Source organism: Macrotis lagotis, chromosome 6, assembly GCF_037893015.1.
Source record: "Macrotis lagotis isolate mMagLag1 chromosome 6, bilby.v1.9.chrom.fasta, whole genome shotgun sequence".
Lineage (NCBI taxonomy): Eukaryota > Metazoa > Chordata > Mammalia > Peramelemorphia > Peramelidae > Macrotis > Macrotis lagotis.
This window is the reverse complement of record NC_133663.1, coordinates 228692161-228713224: the sequence shown is the minus strand read 5'-3', so window position 1 is coordinate 228713224 and position 21064 is coordinate 228692161. Positions and strand designations below refer to the sequence as shown.

The 21064-nt window shown below is 34.4% G+C and overlaps 1 protein-coding gene across 1 annotated transcript in view; it reads left to right on the top strand.

Moving 5' to 3' along the window:
* EGFL6 (EGF like domain multiple 6) overlaps positions 1-21064 on the top strand; it is a 64655-nt gene that overhangs the window by 10981 nt on the left and 32610 nt on the right. Inside the window, exons 3-7 of the mRNA XM_074192707.1 lie at positions 1880-1972; positions 5140-5259; positions 7939-8058; positions 9867-10001; positions 12461-12583. Coding sequence (XP_074048808.1) covers positions 1880-1972; positions 5140-5259; positions 7939-8058; positions 9867-10001; positions 12461-12583 — 591 coding nt within the window. The remainder of the gene's footprint in view (positions 1-1879; positions 1973-5139; positions 5260-7938; positions 8059-9866; positions 10002-12460; positions 12584-21064) is intronic.

The following is a 21064-nucleotide window of genomic DNA, read 5'->3' as shown; positions in this document are numbered from 1 at the left end:
AGGAAGAGGAAGAGAAAGAGGAGGAAGGAGAAGGAAAAGGAAGAGAAGGTGATAATGAAGGAGAGAAAGAACATGAATGAGGAGGAAGAGTGGCAAAAGGAGGGAGAGAGGAGAGAGAGAGACAGAGAGAGTCATTAAGACAAAGAAGATAATCAGTGTTTTGCTACCTCCAGACACACACACACACACACACACACACACACACACACACAAACACACTTCTATTCTTATCTGAGTTGAGAGCTTATTTCCTAGGCCTTTCTCCTTCCAAAAAGACATGAAGTATTAGATCCTATTATTTTTTTCTCCAAAAATCAAGCTGAATAAGTTAGTTCATTTATTTTCATGGTCACTTGATTGCCAGTTAAGTGAAAGTAAGAACCCGAAAGTCAATTTATTTAAGTGACTAGGAGGCAGTAGTAGACAAAAACACAGTCTGCGCCAAGGAGTGAACATTCTTCTTGGGGGATACTACCTGTTTCCCCGAGGAAGTAAGTATAATGGCATAATATCAAAAGAACTAATAAACACAGGTGAGAATGGAGGGCATTCCAAGACCTTGAAAACTACTCATACAGAGGCAGGCAGGTGGCAGATGGGAGGTCTTCAATGGGCAAGAGAAAAGGAGGACAGTTTAAAGTGGAAGACTAGATGTGGACAAGAGTGGTCAGAGACATTTTAAATGGAACTGGAGACAGACCTTGAAGCAAAGGATAGGTGGAGAGGAGGTGACTTAGCATTTCAGTTGAAGAGAACAGCATGGGCAAAGTCAGAAATGTTTTCATGATATTAGGCAGATTTTTTACTTAAATGGAGTTAGAAATTTTATTTTGGAGGAATAGATGGAAATAAGAAAAGTTAGGTGGATTAAGTCCAAATTTAGAGAGAACCATCCTCCAGGCAATGGGGAGCCACTAGAAGTTGTCTCAGAAGGTGTAGCCTGATTAAAAAAAATGGCATTAACCAATCAAATGACTATCTTCTGCTATGATTTTAAAGTTAATAAATGAGATAAGTTCATGATTACATGTGAGTTCTTTTAGTGGCCTAAGAAATTATGAAAGGAATAAAACATCCAGGAAAATACAATCAAGGAAATTCATGAAAGAATAGCTAAGCATGTTATTTGGCAGCTAGTGAATAGAGTTCTGGCCTTGGAGTCAGTAAGACCTGAGTTCAAATTTGATTTCTCAGACTTACTTGCTGAGTGACTGTAAGCAAGTCACTTAACCTTGTTTGCCTCAGTTTCCTCATCTGTAAAATGAAATGGTAAACCACTCCAATATCTTTGTCAAGGAAACACCAAAAAGGCTCATAAAGAACCAGAAACCATACAACTGAAAACAACTAAGCAACTGCAAACAAGTTATTAAATACTAAAAGTAAGTATTGAGTTTTAAAAAAGGCTTCATCTTGTTGCTGTATATCTCTAAAGATCTGCCCGGATCTAACATTCCAAGACTGTCAGAAGACATTATTAGAAGGACAGTGATCAGTTGTTTGACCATTTATAATAAGGAAAAAAATAAGGGAAAGTTGGACTGATTTGTTTTTTTATTTAGCAGAAAGGATTAAAAGTTACATTTATGCCACAAGCATAAATTTTAGCACAAAGCTGAAATGATAAACTAGCATTCATTTGTGGGGGAGAGAATGAATTTTATAAATAAATGAACATTCTTCAACTTCCTGACCTCCAGCAGGTAGATAATAAATAGCAGACCTAATAGGAAACAGACTAACTCCATTATTGGTCATAAGTATGTTGTAAGGTAGAATAAGAATGTGTTTAAGAAATCAGAGTTCCATTGTAGTGTCTTCTCCTGTTGTTGGATTTTCAAAATTTCTTGAACGTGTCTTTTTTTCTTTTGCCCTACAGCCATTTGTGATCATGGGTGCAAGTACGGTGAATGTGTGGGGCCAGATAAATGCAAATGTTTGCCTGGATTTACAGGGAAAACTTGCAATCAAGGTTGGTATAATGTTCTACAGCTGACTTCCCTAAGGTATCACAGGTCTGGTTTCTCAACTAATACCTTTTTCTTGTTAGATCTTATTGCCTTTTGTGAGTCTGGATTCATTGGAATGGTTATCATTTAACTCATAAGAATTGCCTGCCTTACATTTTCATAAGATCAAAGGCTCAGAGCTAGAAGGGATTTAGAGATAATTGAATCCAATCTCATTTTAAAGATAATAATGATGGTGATGATGATGATGATGCTGATGATAATGTGCATTATATAACATTTTAAGGTTTGCCAGTTTTCAAATATCTCAGTTGACCCTCTGAAAGGTAGGTGATATTATTATCCACATTTTACAGATGAGGAAACTGAGGAAGACAAGTTAAAAGACTTTCCTAGAAAGTGGCAAAGTCGAATTCAAACTCAGATCTTCCTGACTCCAGGTCCACACTCTATCCACTGCGCCACCCAGTTGCTCAAATGAAGAAATTGATGCCCAAAAAGATCAGTAAGTTTAGATTCATCTCTGATCACACAGAAAGTGGATAAGAAACTCTGTAGTTGAACCTAGTCTCAATATCAAATTTAGAGCTCTTTCTATGAAGCTCTTTTAACTTCCAGTTGAGTGAGATCCTCCAATACAATTGACTACTTCTGACTATTTGTGGAAGATGATAGTATTTTCTACCCAGCTGCCATAGTCAAAGATTATGGGGCTGTAGCGCAATGTTCCCAAAAGCCTTATTAAAGTAGCATGTCTGGTTAAAAATAATATGACATCCAATTCAGAGAACCAATACCCATCTGGGGGTCCCACTTTGCTCAAGGTTGAGAACAGCAAGGATTCATAAAATGGAATGATCACAAAGCTAGAAGGAACTTTAGAGGTCAACCACAATCTCCTTGTTTTATAGAGGGGACATGAGGAGGTTAATTGACTTGCCAGGATCACATAACTTGTAATTTTCTGATTAAGGATTTGAATCCAGGTCCTTAGACTCCAAGTCCAGAGTTCTCTCCACTGTTCCACATTTGCTTTTATAACTGGGCTGATCTTCCCTGTTCTTTAATTGAGAGTACTTTTATCACCAGTTAGGTTCCCTTTCAGCTACCCCCAAAGGGTCCTGTAACCAAAGATAACCATCTCTGAGTTTCTGCCAATAGCCTGGTCTCTCTTGGTTGAGATACTTTAGTCCCTAAGGGGATACTAGGAAACATCTCCTGCTTTTGGGGGGAACTTGTGCTGTGAATATTGTTCTCATAATATCCTTTACCATCAGTGGATTTCATACTATTTAAACCTGAAATTTTTTGTTTCTGTAGCAAGACTCCTTATCAAGGGATTTGAAATAAATGTTTCCTTTCTTGATCTTTTTCAAGTTCTAGTAAAATATTAATGTTCGTGGGAGTTAGAAGCCTGGGAAGAGAAAGTGCCCCAATTTTCTCAAATTTCAGGGCAATCTATCTTCTCCTGCACAGTCTTTCTTACTGAAGTAACCCTGGCTCCAGTTCATAGATATACATTAACAGTGACAGGCCCCAGCATGCCAACTGATGTGTTTCCCACAAAACTCCATCCCAGAATCCTAGTCAGTTCAACATTGGAGTTGTCTGTATTCCAGCTTCCCATTACGTCCAACCATTGGTTTTTCACTCCTCCTAGTTATGCATGGGATTGATGAAGGAGAATGGATAGTAGAGAAGGGGAGAGGTTTCCATTAAAGTGAAACTCAGCTAGAAGAATGGACTACTATAAAGAGAGTTTTGTGTTTATATTAGACTATATAATTTATATAGGCTTATATTATACCATACTATATTATAATTTATATTATACTGTACTATATTTTATATAATGTGTTGCTATATTATAGCCATTATTATATTATCCCTTATTATAATTAATCAATACATTTTTAAGAAGTGTCTCCTTATTATCCCCAAGAGAAGAGTAAAAGTTTAAAACAAGTTTAAAAAAAAGTTAAAAAAAGGAGTAAAAGAGAAAAGTAAAACAATTCTTTCTAGAAAATATCTTCCACTAAAACAAGAGAGATATCTGATCTACTTAATTATATACTAAACAAATACATAAATATGAAATTATTTGGGAGGAAGGCATTCGCTGCTAGGAGTATCCAAAAAGACCTCAAGGAGAGGATAATACCTGATTTAAGCTTTGAAGAAAAATAGGAATAGTAAGAGATTATGATGAGGACTTTCCTATCCTTTTACTTTGTTTCAAGTATATGCTTTAAAAAATGAATTCTCTACTCAAATTCCCCCCAATCTACTTATAAAGGTAACCTGATTTGCAATCAACTAATATTTTTGTAGTTAATAATTTTATTTATATATTTATTTTAATAATATTTTATTTATACATTTATTTTAGTAATATGTTTGGGTGTTTATAATTTATATAATGTATTATATAACATATTACCTCAATATGTTATTAATATATTTTTATTATGTATGCTATTATGTATATTATGTATGTATATATCTTGTACAATATATCACCCTACATATATATATAATATATAAACATATTTTGCACAATTTTTCAATTTCCAAGAATCAATTCTCGACAATTAAGGAAAAGACTAAGAAACATCTGTTCTAGTTCCAATAAACCTGGATGACCTTAAGATCCTTTCCAGTTTGATATCTATGATCTTATGTATCACCTTAAAAAGATGTATATTGGGACAGATAGATGATGCAGTGGATAGAACACCAGTCCCAGAGTCAGGAGGAACTGAGTTCAAATCCGATCTCAGACACTTAATAATTATCTAGCTATGTGACTTTGGGCAAATCATTTAATCTCATTGCCTTGCAAAAAGAAAAAAGTTGTATATAAGTCATATTAACAAAGTGCATTTTAGACCTGGAGTACATTGTAGTCTTTCCAAGAGTAAAGATGGAGTGCCATTTGTGAGGACAGCAAGAGAGTCAGTTTGACTAGCCTGTGGAGAAACAGCTCATGTCATTATCATTTTCCCATGGATTCCCTTTAATAGTTGGTCGGCTGAATGTTTTTATATGGAGGTTACTTTGGTTTCTCTTTCTGATTTTCTTTGGGGAAGTTTCTGGTTTCAGTGAGGTAGCAGAGACACTCCATTTCTGAAGAAAAAGATATCCTTATTTCCCTGAATTATTCCTGCAGATATGAATGAATGTGGACTGAAACCTCGCCCCTGTAAGCACAGATGTATGAACACTTACGGCAGCTACAAGTGCTATTGCCTCAGTGGTTACATGCTGATGCCAGATGGCACCTGTTCCAGTAAGTAACAAAAGAGTTCATCCAAATCATTCTCTCTCAAAGAGGACTGTGAGAATAATTTTGATATTCCTACTCAATTTGGCCGATATGGTCTCACTTCATTGGGTTTTACCAAGCATTAATAATTGCATTGTTGAGTTATATAGGTCAGAAAATTAAATTTAAATTGATTAATTCTGTCAGAATGGGAATTATATGTTAGAATTAATTAACCCATAATGTACTAAAGAAATGCCCAGGAAGAAAAGAAGATTCTTCTTTAGTTACCTATGTGCCATTAAAGACAAAATTAAAATGGAGACAAATTTGAAGAACTCAACCCAGGATAAAATTTCAAGTGAGATTCCAATCATATTAGAAACAAGAAATTAAATGCCACTCAAGATTACCAGCTACTTTACTTTTAATTCTTCAAGATTTATTTATGCAAATTAATGCAAAATGGTAAAATGAACTTTAAAAATTATAATTGTTATAAAAAAGATATTTATCATATTACTTTTACATGATTGATAAAAATAGATTTATAGTTTGTTACATGGGCTTGAATTAACCTGTGTTAATTCAATAGAGATAGAAATTTGCTGAACTGCAACTCACCCCATCCCATGTACCCTAGAAGCTGCTGTGGTCTAGAAAACCAGTTTCTCCTTTCACTTTGTTCTTTTACACATGAATGTCTTAGAATTTTGTTAACTGGTCTCTGACTAAACCTTCCTGACTGATGATGTGGGAAAAGTCTGGTGACTAAATTCTAATGAACATTCTGATGGACTATTCCTTTAGCCAATCATATATATTTTTCCTTTTTAGAACTGACCAAAAAATTGTAATTCATTCTATTTTTAGTGATTCTATTCATTCTATTTTTAGTGATCTCTCAAATTGTATAAATATTCCCTCAAAACTAAGCAGAAAGGCCTTGATCCAATATTTTAGTGACTACCGGTTTCCCTGATAAATTGAAATGTCTCTGAGTGCCTCAGTTTCCCTTTATTGCAGATTGGAATTTGTGGGTTGCAGGAGATAGTTTGGTCTTTTTGCCATGATCATTCACATGATACCAGGTCAAATAAGTGGCATGGATACTGGAATACTATTATTGATTCAAGGACCAGCAAATTATGGGAAAGCATTGTTTTAATAGTCCTCAAGAACATATACTTTTATTCAGGTAGCAAGTGCCATCCAGGGGCAGAGAATTTCCTATCCCCTACACATCTTACATCTCATTCCACTGAATATTGTAAAGAGTTGCCAGAAATGTATTCAGATAAACTTCTTTTTCTGAAAAGAAAAGCCTTTCTGTAACAAAGAAAAATGAGGATCCTGTGGGAGCTTAAGCATCTGTATAGAAGAGAGAGATAGGGCCTTTCAAGTGTTACATTTCATTAGGAAGAGAAGAGCCCCTGTCTTGGGTCACCAACATCATCCCTCCACTTCTCTCTCACACTCATTCACATGCATTCTCTCCCTTTACATTTTTTCCTCCTTCCCCTCCCCACCCGCCCAGCCCCATCTCCCTTAAATTCCTTTAATATGTGCCATTTGTGTACCTTGGAAAAAGGAAGAACCCAGGTAGAAACCTATTAAGACTATAAACCCTCTGGTATATTCAGTTTTTCATTTAAACCAACAAGGCAAGATGTTCTCTTCATACGCTTCATTGTCAGACAGCATGATGCAGCAATGATGTGAATCAGCCTACAATCCTCAAAATTTACCTTAGGTTCATAGATATGGAATTAGAAAGAATTTCTGAATCCATTTTCTCCAACCTCTCAATTTACAGATAGGAAAACTGAGGCCAGGGAGTCTGATTTATCAAAGGTTATATAGGTGGTAAAGTTTCAGAGATGGATTTGAATCCATGTCCTCTTCTTCATGATTAAACAAACAACAACAAAAGTTCTCTAAGAAGTGAGTGGACAGTGCCTTCAAAAAATGGGGGAAATTATTTTCATCCTGATAGCCAGAAATATTGTACAATTATCATTATTGTTGCTTTTAATATTGAAAATGACAGTTTCTGATAATTATTTCCTTTTATCCAATATCTTGTTTGTGTGTGGACATATTTATTTGTTATCTCCTCATTTAATTTACAACTCCTTAAAGGCAGGGTATGTCATTTGTTTCTTTTTTTATCCCCAGTCCCTAGCTTAACACCTAGTTGTGAGGGGAAAGAAGCGTTCTACCTTAATTATGCCAATCATTAGTTGGCATGTTGGGTTAATTAGACTAATCGGGGGGATTTTCTCACAGAAGGCCAGTCATCAGAACAAAGTAACATCGAGGATCCCCAAACTCTCATTAGATCAGGTCTAAGTTAATTTGTAGAAGTAGAACAAAGTAGGCATAGTGCCAGGGATGACCTGTGTTCATAAGCAAAATTTCCCATAGGGGAGTTGGAGCTCCTTTTGCTATTTACATTTACTCAAGATAGTTTATGTTCTTTGTAGAGTTATAGGTTACACTCTGAATGCCACAGTACATTAGTTCATAATAGATGCTTAATAAGTATTTATTTACTGATTGATTAATAAATGCTTGTCAAATTGAATAAAGCAGAACTGCATGATAATCAAGGAGGGATTTAGAAAAAATATGATCTACACAAATTTGAGAAGGGAGTTATTGGGCTCTTCAAACTAAATGTTCACCCTTATTTGCTTTCAGATTCCAGAACCTGTGCCATGACAAACTGCCAATATGGTTGTGAAGACACCAAAGATGAGGTACGATGTCTGTGTCCATCAGCTGGGCTACAACTTGGACCTAATGGAAGAGTCTGTATAGGTATATGAATATGAGTTCTCTACTTTGATTTCTTTTTTTTTCCTTCTGTTAACCAACTGGGAGGCTAGATGGATTCATCTTCCTGATTTTGAATCTGATCTTAAGCACTATATGACCTGGACAAGTCACTTAACCCTGTTGGCATGGCAAACCACTCCTAAGATATTGATCTTTGCCAAGAAAACTTTAAATGGTGTGAAGAGTCAGACAACTAAAAATGACTGAAACTGAACTGATTTATTTGTCAAATATGACTTAAGAGTATCAATAATTTCCATGGATAGATCTTGGAAGACTAAGAGGAATAATATAACCAGGAAAAAACATATAGATGGGTAGCAGATGGAAGGAAGGAGTCCCTATTTAGTCCCAGAAGTTAAAAAGAATGCTTTTCTTGAGCAGGATGGTATACCAGTGTCTTTCAGAAAGTCATTTAACCTCAGTTTCCTCACAGTGTCCATTTAACTTCAGGTGTCAAACTCAAGTCAAAAAGTGTATTTCAGTAAATGGTCTCCAAATATTTGGAGTTTTAAAAGAAGAAATATGTTTATTATCTGATCAAAATTCTACCTTATATTTGCCAGTGTTAATTTTTGCAGGAGGTAGTATCTTGGTGTGTACAGCACTGTGTATTATTGGATTTGTGCTTAGAGAATCTAAATTTGAATTTCAACTTTGCCTCTAATAATACCTATGTTACCTGTATTAACTAGGTAAGTCAAGCTCTCCCTGGGTCTTAGTGTTCTCATCTGTAAAATAAGGGAATTGGACAAGATAGCTTCTAAGATCCCTTCCAGTTCTATATCTTATGTCCTCCCAAAAAAGAACTGTAAATGACACTTATAAACATTTATATATATATATATATATATATATACACACACACACACACCAAAGAAATTTGCTATAAATAGATATAGAGCCAGAAAGAACCTCTCAAAGGCCATTTAGTCTAAACTAATTTTAAAGAAGAGGAAACTGAGGGCCAAGGAAGTTGTGCCAAGAAATGCTTTTATAAAGTAAAGAACTGTTTTGTGGAGCAAAGTAATTGTTGTTATTGTTAAGTTGTTTCAGTCATGTCCAATTCTTCATGACTCCATTTGGGGCCTGAACAACAACAAAATGGGAATGAGAATATTTGACTGACCACGAGAAAAATCAAATGATATCATGTATGTCAAAGTATTTTGTAAACTAGAAAAGATTATAAAATGTACAGGTTGAATGTCAACTTCCTCATCTGTAAAATGGGAATAAGAATACCCAGTTGAGCTACTTTACAAAGGTACAATAAAGGTCAAATTATACAGTGTATGTGAAGGTATCTCTCTAAACTTGACAGTATTATAAAATGTATATTATTTTCATTAATATTATTATTCTACCTCCTTTTCTTGTCAAAACAGAGAGCTTTCTTTTAAATGATCAAATGAGATAATATTTGCGAAGTAGGCTCTTAATAAATGCTTATTCCATTCCCTCCATCACAATGAAAGAATGAAAGAGCACAATTCTAACTTTAAAAACAAGTTTCTAATTATCCTTCCTACAGGGTCCCTCCAACCTTATAAGTAAACATCTAGAGAAATAGCCAGTTTAGCTTTTTACCTGCTAAGATTTCTCTGGCATGGAAACTCTTTCTACATACTAGATCAAACAACAGTCTTAGAATCTTAGAAAACTGATTCAGTCTCAGAAGGTTTTGATTTTTAAATGGAGTTCTTAAGTCCAATAAAATTGATTGTCAACTCTATCAACCTTGTTTTTTTTTTCTTTTCTTCTCTGGAAACACTACTTTCTTGGTCTAGATGTTGATGAATGCTCCTCTGGTAAAGTTCTCTGCCCCTACAATCGGAGATGTGTGAACACATTTGGGAGCTACTACTGTAAATGCCACATTGGTTTTGAACTGAAATATATCAATGGGAGATATGACTGTGTAGGTAAGATTTAGATACATGGTTCCTTACCCCATCCCCCAATTCAAGAGTCTTTCTCTTTCCTACCAATTTCTCAGTAGCTTTTTCAGAGTTTTATACTCCAAGTTAAAACTCATTCAATACCAAAGAAAGATGAAATTTCTCAGCTTTCTAGCAACTGTGGCTCATTTGCAAATTCTAAAACATAAAAATGTTGCATTTGAACATTAAACAATGACTTAAAAATTTAAAAACCTTGTGATGGCAGAATTCTCAAGATCACAGAACTTTTTAGCTGAAAGGAACTCTAAACATCATTTAGTCAAATCATTTCATTGACAGATAAGGAAACTGAGACCAAAGGACATGAAATGATACAGTGAAAATAATATCATATTTAACTACAGAAGAACTGGGTTTACATTGTAGCTTTGTGGCATGCCTGTGTGATGTTGAACAAGTTATTTTACTTCCTTTGGCCTGTTTTTCTCTATTTCAAAATTAGGGAATTAGATTAGGAGACCTCAAAGATCCCTTTCAGCTCTAAACTTATGCTTTATATCTTGCCCTAGTAAAAAAAAGTTTTTTAATTTATAAAGATAAAAAGGAAAAAAGAGCAATAACTAGATTTGTTTCATTTTGATGAAAAAATTTAAGCAATGCTTCTCTAGACTCTCTTTGATAATAGTTTGGCAAGTATTTCATTTTTCAAGGGCCTGTCTTGGGTAAAATGGTAACTAAAAGACTCCAGTTCCCCCCACCCCAACCTCCTACCTTTCCCTCATCTATCTTTATCATTCTAGCACTGACATGCTCAGTAGTTTCCATTATCAAAACTTGTTCTCAGGAATAGAGTTTCTATTAATCATTAACATGCTAGTATGAATTTAAACTATTTAATTACTTCTCTCAGAATAATTAATTGTATAATGAAAATTTATCTCCTGATGAATGAATTATAGTGAGCAGGTGTAGGGCTTACTTTGGTGGAGACAAAAATGGACCTTCCCAATACCTTTAAGATCTCATCAAGTAGTATAAACTTATTTATTCAATTTAATGAACTGTTCTTTTAGTTATTTTATAACAAGGAAAACTTAAGTTGAGATGTGCATACAAGAAGAAAAAAATCAATTCATTGAACAAAGATCTGTTTTAGAGGTTCTTAACCTAGGATTCATAAACATTTTTTTGAAAATATTTTGGTAACTTTTTCAATATAATGAGTTTCCTTTGTTTTCCTATGCATTTTATCTTCTATATTTAAAAAAAAATCAGGGGGCAGCTAGGTGGCCTAGTGGATAAGCGCCGGCCTTGGAGTCAGGAGTACCTGGGTTCAAATCTGGTCTCAAGACACTTAATAATTACCTAGCTGTGTGGCCTTGGGCAAGCCACTTAACCCCATTTGCCTTGCAAAAACCTAAAAAAAAAATCATTCCAAAAAAGGGCTTCACAGACTTCCAAAGGGTTCCATGATATCCAAAAGCTTATGAACCTTTACTCTATGTGATGAGATTTCCTGCAATTGGGAGACCCATACTAGCAAAAATAGATTTAACTTATTCTCTAGCATATATATATATATATATATATATATATATGTATATATATATATATATATGTATGTATATACAGAAAAGCTCTTGATTTCCCTTTTTTTAAAAACTTTTTAGCATAAATCAGCCTGCCTCAATTTCTTTAGCCTTAAAGTAGGGATAATAACAGCACCTACCTGTCTTTTCTTTGGGTATTTTCAAAAGGAAACTAAATTTTCTGCTTTAAAAACTGATTAAGAAGTCTGATAACTGAGTTCTCTTTGTGGTCAAACCTCAAGGGTTTAAAGATTAAAAACAAAATGTTATTCTGTGTGTATGTATGTGAATGTGTGTGTGTTTGTATACATATGCAAATATAAAACCAAATGTGGTTTAGGAGTAGTGATCCTAACTAAAGTTTCTAGGTAACATCTAGACCAATATATTGGTAGTTCTGTGTCTCCTAGCATCTTCTGAGAAAATCTGAATTTGCATCTATACATTCTAATTAAATAGCATTAAACAAGGGCATAACCCTCTGTGAGTCTCAAGTCTCTCTAGTAAATAGTATAAATTTTATATATTTGTTTATTTGGAAGGAGGAAAGGGGAAAAATAAAACTTCCTTAATGTACTCTACTAGTTTTTAAAAAAGTAAACAAACCTACAAACTTCAGAATTATAAATCCCAGTTTCATAATACCTTGAAAACTTTCCTATGTTGGGGAATAGCCTTGAACACTTTTAGTTTACCTTTGAAACTGGTTCATAATTCATGATGATTTTAGTCTCATGCCAAAAAAAGCTAATGCTTTTAGCCTTGTTCTGCCACTGAGTTACTTGGAAGCTACTGTGAGCAAGAGAGAGAAGATTTAGCATACTTTGTTCCCAGCGAGTTTTCATTGAAATTTTGTTCTTGGGTTTTTGGTTTTTGGGGGTTTTTTTGCAGATATCAACGAATGTGCTGCAAATACCCACAAGTGTAGCATTCATGCAGACTGCCTCAATACCCAAGGTGCTTTTAAGTGCAAATGTAGACAGGGATATAAAGGCAATGGACTTCATTGTTCTGGTAAGTAGAATTTGATTGTATATTGACTGACAGCAATGCAAAAAAAAAGAAGGGTATTTTTCCCCTCCATCTATTGCTCTCCCATTTCTATGTCTATTATACTGTGATGTTATAGAATCCTAGAGCTAAAAGTGTCATTTAATTCTTCTGTGTTTCAGTTTCCTTATCTGTAAAATGAGAAAGTTGGCTAAAATAATCTATAATATCCTTTCTGACCCTAAATTTATGTTCCTAGGGGCATATAGGTGGTACAGTGGATAGAGCCCTGGCCCTGAAGTCAGGAGGACCTGAGTTCAAATGTGATCTCAGATACCTGATACATACTAGCTTGGGCAAGTCATTTAACCCCATCATCCCCCCCCAAAAATAAATAAAATATTATAAATTTATGTTCCAGGGTTCCTTGCAGACCTCAATATCTGAAAAAGATCTTTGGATTTGGTGGTGGTGGTATTCAGTCATGTCTGACTCTTTTGGGGATTTTCTTGGCAAAGATACAGAAGTGGTCTGTCTTCTCTTTTTCCATCTCATTTGATGGATGAGGAAACTGAAGCAAACTGGGTTAAATGGTTTGCCCAGGATCACACAGATAGTAAGTGTCTGAAGCGAAATTTTGAACTCAGCAAGATGATTCTTCCTACTCCAGGCCTGACACTACCCATTGTGCCTTAAATCTTAACTTAATCCAATCCCTTTATTTTACGTGTGAAAAAACTAATTTATCAATGGTTCTATAGCCAGTTATGCATAGAATCGCAGAATTTCAGGGTTGATAGGAACCTCAGCAGCCATCTAGTCTAGTCCATTGGCAAAATGATCTCTACTATAAATCAATCAATCAACAAACACTTAGCTTTGTACCAAATTCTGGGGATACAGAGGCAAAAGACAATTCTCACCCTTCAATAAGTTTATAATCACTCTAATGAGAAAAACAACAAGCAATAAAATAATACAATACAAACTGTATACAGCTGCAGCAGCTAGGGGAGCAGTGATAAAGCACTGGGCTCTTCCTGAGTTCAAATCCAGCTTTAGATACTTACTGTGTGATCCTGGGAAAGTCACTTAACCCTGGTTACCTCAGATTCCTCATTTTTAAAATGAGCTACAGAAGGAAATGGTAAACTATTCCAGTATCTTAGCCCAGAAAACCCCAAATAACATCATGAAGAGTGAAACAACTGAACAACAAGGAATTATATAAAGAAGTAGGAAATAATTAAGAGAAGGAAGGTCTATAATTAAAAGGGGTTGAAGAAGGCTTTCTATAAAAGGTAGGATTATAACTGGGAAGTAATTGTCTAGCCTCTGCTTAAAGACCTACAAGGGGAGGTAACCTCTTGAGGTAGCCCATTCACATTGACCTCTCTGTGGTTAGGAAGTTTTTCTGTCATAGAGCTTCAATTTGCTCCTTTGTAACATTTACCTATTATTCCTGGTTCTTCCCCATGGAACCAAAGAGAACAATCCTAATCATTCTTCCACATGACAGCCTTCAGATACTTGAAGGCAGCTGTCATAAATCCTTTGAGACTTATTTTCTCCAAGTCAAACCTGCCAAATTCCTTTATCCAATCCTCATGCAAAATGAACTGAAAGCCCTCCACCTTCTTAACTGGCCTCCTCTAGATACTCGCCATCTATGGATAATAATAGAATTGAAACTAGAACCTGAATCTTGTAACTTCCATGGAAACATACTCACTATGATACCCATACTGCCTGCCCAGTCCACCGCTTGACCTAGTTGGGCGAATCCATGTCACCAAATTTAAATATCCTTAATAAAGATTGTGTGGATATTTTTATATCCATAGAGACCTTGGCACTGGGAGTTTTGAAAATACAAATACAGAACCATATGTAGATTAAATGTATATTAATTGTATAATTAATGTATAATTAAAATGTATAATAATATAATGCATATTAAAAGAATTAAATTAAAGAATTAAAAACATTCAGAAAGTGCTTTCATAAATTTTGGAGATTTTCAAATAGAATTCAAGTTTCCTCAAGAAACTTAATTTTTGTTTTGGTATCCAAAGGACCCAACACAGTAGCTTAACTTAGTAGATGCTTAATAAATGCTTGTTTGGTTGAATGCTCAGAGGGAGAAGAATGATACCACTCAAGGCTTTTTCTTTCATTTCATTTGATTCCTTCAAAGTAAATTGCCTTATTGTTGCTCAGATAGAACCACCTTTCTCAGATTCTTAACTTGGATAATTGTTTATACTTCATATTTTATATCATGTAGCTTAGAGTTTTGCTAAGAACAAATTTTACTAAGTACAAATTTCAAAACTTGAAAGATCTTTCCATTCAAATCACTTATTTTACCTATAATAAATGCATTACCCTTGCCCCCCCTATAATTAAATGACTTCCCTAAGATTATACTATTAAATGACAAAACTAAAGTTAGAAGTCAGACTTCCTGGAGTCTTTCTGTGGTCTTTCCACTATATCTCTACTAACATTTTCCTTGCTTGGCTAATAAAAAAAAGTTTGTCAATTTCATACAAAAATAAACACATTTCTGGAGGAAAAAAATAATAATTCTTTGGTTATGTGGCAAGTCTTGAAAATCTCAAACTTACTACTTCTACTACACTTAACTTTTTCTTCTTACCCTCATATATTTAATTATTACCCATTCTTTCTGTGAATTATTTCCTTCGTCTTCTTATAAACATCTAAGAGGTATAGATTCTACTCTTACCTAGACCTTAATCATTGAAGGGGTATGGGCTCAAACAAACTGAGCCCTAAGAAAGACCTTAATTTAGAAGGGCCAAAGTCACCCACCTTATCCAGGACCATTTCCATTTGTGTTGACCTTTGTTTTGCCACTGGGTTTTGGTGACTTTGGAAAAGAACACGAGACTGATGATGTTGCACTGTTATGTCTCACTTAAATCCAATTTACTTTCAAGTCAAGTCATCCTCATGATGTCATTGGTCCTCTTCAAGAACAAACAGCATTGTGTGGCCTTGGGTGAGCCTGTGTGCCCTTGGGTGAGCCACTTAACCCCATTTGCCTTGCAAAAACCTAAAAAAAGAATAAAAAGAATAAACAGCAAGAGACCTAGACTTGAATACTGCTTTAGATGCTCCCTAGCTGTGAACTCATTTAATCTCTCTCAGCCCCAGTTTCCTCATCTATAAAATGGGAATAATAATAGAACCTACCTCACAGGGTTGTTGTGAAGATCAAATGAGTTAGTATAAAAAAAGTGTTTTATAAACTTGAATTGCATTGTGTCAAAGCTATCTATTATTATTGTCATACTATATTGACAGAAAAGAAGTATGTCTTTGTATAATACTCCCCTCTCTATAATAAACATAATGTGCAAATCATGCCATCATGAATGTGATGACATGGTCCCCTTTGCTTACAAAGGACAATTTACCTATCCCTCAGTTCAAAATCTTAAGAATTTACAAAACATTCCTTGTTTTCATTCCCTGTGAATTAAAGTGCCATGATTCTTAAGAAAATTGATCTCTTCCTAAGAAAGGTCACTTTAAATTAAAGAATGGCAAAATTTCATTCTTAGGTGCATAAATGTCATTTAACAAAAAATGGGGGAGATTAGATCCAATTGATTTTCAGTGTTTTAAAATAGTCTGTGAACATGAGAATGGTTCATAGGATGATGTCATTTATTTATGTAATCTTCTTTATTTTAAAGTGCTTTTTCCAAAGTAGATCTTCACCCTTTTGATATAGGCATAATCCTGAGCCAGCAAGAAAATGGAGGCATAGAGAATTTGTTATTTCCATGATCAGTATTCCCACAATAACTCTAAATAATGACACATAAAAATTTACAGATTTAAAGCTAGAAGAAACTTCAAGTGTATCCTCACTTTACAGATGACAGAATTGAGTTCCACAGAACTGAAGTGACTTTTCTAAAGTTAAGCAACTAGTAAGGAGCAGGGTGAAATTTGAACCAGTTTCTCCTTATTTAGTATTCTTTGTTATAATGAAGGTATTTATATGCAGTCTTTAATTTTATTCAGACTAGAGATGCATCTCACCTTAAGAAGATAAAAATGTTTTAATCAATTTGAAGATAATATTCATTTTAGCAAACTTTTCTTTACAGAAATGTTTAAGTACAAGTTTTCCTTCAATACTCAGCTACACTAGTTCAATTTTCAAAATATGCAATATATAAAAATTTCTTTTAATTTATTCATAATTATAATTCATTTATGTGTAAATGTGTGATGTCACTATATGAATAAATTATTTAAATTGTGTTACATGTAAAAATATATAAATATTATAGCTGGATAAAGAATTTGAAGATTTACAATGCTTCTACCTAGCTTATTTCATTTTATCCATACAATCCTGGGGGTAGCTAAGTAGCACAGTGGGTAGAGCACTAGTCTTAGAGTCAAGAGGATCTGAGTTCAAATCCATTCTCAGACACTTAATAATTACTTAGCTGTATGACCTTGGGCAAATTACTTAACCCCATTGCCTTTCAAAAAAAACCAAACAAACATAAAATAATCCTGTGAAGTGGATTAGCACAAACATCATTTTCGCAATTTTACCAATGGAAAAAACTGAGACTCAGAAAATCAAAGTGATTTCTCTAAGGGTCATATGACTAATAAACGTAAGAATTAGTTATAGATTCAAGTCCTTCCGATTCTTAAATAACTTGTGTGTAAGTTTGTGTTGTGACATATAAAAAGTTCTAGTCATGATTTCTGATAAATTGACCATTTTATTAATTATGCTAGTGAATAATCAATTAAAGAATCATCATTTGGCTGTCCTTAACCAAAGACCTCTCATGGAACTCTCTCAACACTTATAAGCCCTGAAGTTGGGTGTTACTAAAAGTGAAAATCAACTCTGATCAGATAACAAGTTGTAAGAGAACGAATATTATAATGAGAGTGGTTTTATTCTAATAAAGATCTGGGAGGATGAGTGACTCTCATCACTCAGTCTCATTTATACCCATATCAACCTGTCTAGGGAAATTTAGGCAAAAGGTAATTTAGTCATGCCTATCTGATTAAAACACCATGAGTTGGAATTCATTAATTCACCTACACTAGAATTTCTTTATCTTTTGATCAGATCTAAGTTGTCCTGGTTTCCCCCAAGATTTCCTCTCAGTATCAATCTTGTACATCAAAGGCTGCCTGAATAGCCTACAGGGGTTGATTTCTCAATGAAGAAACAAAAGAGGGGAAAACTTTAGACAAAGTTCAATAATTTGTCATTAATATGAGAGATATAATCATTTTTCAAGGATAGTGTGGTGCATATAGCAAGGCATTTGGAAGCTATTTTCCCCCATCAGCTACAACATGAGTTTTGAAATATGATTGATTAAAATATTCTAATGAAAAATTCTAATAATGAATTAAATTGGTGGTACTCCAATCAATCCACAGGTATTTTTGAGTCATCGATATACTACTATATTACATTTATTGATTATTCTCAGTCAACAAATATTCCTTAGGCAACTAATAGTTATAAATCTCAGACTTGCTGGTCTTCCTCTAAGTGGAAGAAATCTGCTAAACCATTCTAAAGGACTTGTGCATTTTAATAGTGGTCTTCTGTGGTTAATGTGTTACCACGAAAGGAGTAAATATAATAGTGGGACTACTATATTTTTGAGAGGAAAGTCATTTGACATCCTTCATATTCTTCCACATAAAGGTGGTTAGGTAGTGTGAATAGTTGACAAAATGTGTATAGTTCCAAAGCAGGAAGATCTGAGTTTAGATTGAGGGTTGGCAATCTACATGCAGCCTGGAGGGATTAATGCCTGTTTTTATATGGCCTGTGAGCTAAGAATGGTTTTTATAGCATTAAACCAGTATTTTCACATAAAAGTATATCTTGAAATTCACATATAAATTATATTGTATTTAATGACAATATTTTACAGAAAACATATTTATATATAAATAAATAATATTGTATTTAAATAGATTTTATACAAAATCATTTATATTTATGAATAAATATGAAATAGTATGTTTAAAGATATAAAAAAATTCTTAATTTATAGGCCATATAAAAACAAGTGGCAGCTAGATTTGTCCTGCTGATTTATGCCAACTTCTGGTTTAAATCTTGACTCATACATTTACTTAACTCCAGACAAGTTTCTTAAAATTTCTTTGCTCAGTTTCTTCTCTTGTAAAATGAGTATAATAATAGCACCTACCTCCCAGTGTTGTTGTAAGTATCAAATGCAATAATGTATATCTAAAGTAACTGGAAAATCTTAAAGTGTGATGTAAATTATATTATATTATTCTAATGAATGATAATAGCTAGCATTTATATATTGTCCACTAAGCGTCAGATGTTATATTAAGCACTTTACAAATATTATCTCACTTGATTCTCACAATAACCCTGGAAGGTAGGTACTCTTTAATATCCCCATTTTACAATTGAAGAAATTGAAGCAGACAACATTTAAGTGATTTGTCCAGAGTTACATTAAGTAGTAGGTGACTAGGTGGCACAGTGGATTGAGTACCAGGTCTGGAGTCAGGAAGATTTATCTTCACAAGTTCAAATCTGGCCTCAGACACTTACTAATTGCATGACCCTGGACAAGTTATTTAACCCTGTTTGCCTCAGTTTCCTCATTTGTAAAATGAGCTGGAAGAAAATGGCAAACTGTCCCAATACATTTGTCAAGAAAACCTCAAAAGAAGTCACAGAGAATTGGACATGACTGGAAAGCAACTGAACAACAACACCACACAAATGATAAGTGTCTAAATTTGTATTAAGGTCTTCCTAGGCCCAGTGCTCTATCCACTGGGTCACCTAGGAGCTTCAATTATTATTATTATTACTGTTATTTTTGCTATTATTCAAAAGTGCCAAAAGTAAAGCCAGGAGCTAGTATCAGCTGTTCTACTATTTTACCTTCATGCATAAGCCTATCTTTAGACTCTCTGTAGATCAACTTCCTCACTATAGCTTTCTCTTTCAAATACAAATGGAATGAGCTCTCTAACACCAAACATTATGATGTTTTCATTTTTTTTATTCCATTTCAGCAGGAATACTTCAAAGTCTAAACTAAAAACAGATGTTTAAATTTGCCAAGCTAGGTTTGAAAACCTCCGTTCCCTATTTATTAAATGTCTTGAGTTTCATGTTACTAATTATATAAAGGAAATTCATTGGGAATTGAGTTTTCCTGTTAAATTTTCTTTTTCTGCTCTGAGTAAAGAGTCACTGAACCACATCAACAGAATATAGAAGATCCTTTCTAATATAGAATACCAAGGAAAGGAGATCATATATATTACTAAGGCCTAGTCAATGAAGGCCCAGTGAGGACCTAGAAGCACGAACAAATGAGAGGCTTTGGTAAATCATCTTCTAGACACTATGATGAAGTGAAATGGAAGAACCTGGGATTTCCATTTCAGAATCTTTTCACAGGTATTCAATGAATGTTTCCTATTCATTTACTATGCCATAAAGAAAAGATCTTTTGATTGGTCATTGTGCCAGAACTGACAAAAGGTGGCCAAATCATCGTTTCTTTCCTTGTAAGGAAGCAAAAATTGCTGGAGGGTTGTGGATGGTAGGCTGAGGCTGGAGGTAACTGATGCTTTAAAATGCACATCTGGGTCCCTTGATTTCACTTCATGAGATAATCCCAGAAACTGTCTCCCTGAACCCTAACATTTACTTATGCTTCCAAGACTGGGCTCTCATTGACCCAATCCCCCAGTACACATATAAGGAGCTCCTTTCAGCCAAATCTTGATAAGCAAAGCTATCTGGTAAAGTTACTTGGACATTTTATCCAAACAGAAGAAAAGGAGCATCTGTTTGTTTTAGGCCCATAACAATAGGCTCATAAAATTTGAATTTGAGCCATTGTAGAGTAAGATGGTCCCACTGATGAATAACTGCTACAGTTCACTACAAAGGAAATCTTCCCTAATTTTTGGAAAGGGTGATTTCATAATAAAAACACTGGACTCAAAAGGGTCTGACTTGAATTTTCATGGGGATCTTTTTCTTATTCAAACTAGCTCAAAACTTTATTGATTTTTTCTTTTGTTTACTACCTTGATGGCAGTTGAATGAGTCAAAAAGAACTAAAACTTTGTGAAGAAAAAGATTGAAAAAATCCTGAATAGTATTGTTGTCTATAGTCCCTTTTACATAATTTTCTCTCATGGCATGTGTGTATGTATGTGTGTTTGTGCCTACCATAAGAATGTAGTCTAGAGCTTGTATATATACATGCACACACCTGTATATATGTGTGTAAACATGGGTATATATATGACATCTATAGGGAAGCTAGACCATAGATAGGGGAGCCCTGGAGTGAGGAGGACCTGAGTTCAAATTTGACCTCAGACACTAGACACTTGACATTTACTATCTGGGTGACCTTGGGCTAGACACTTCATCTTGATTGTCTTACATCC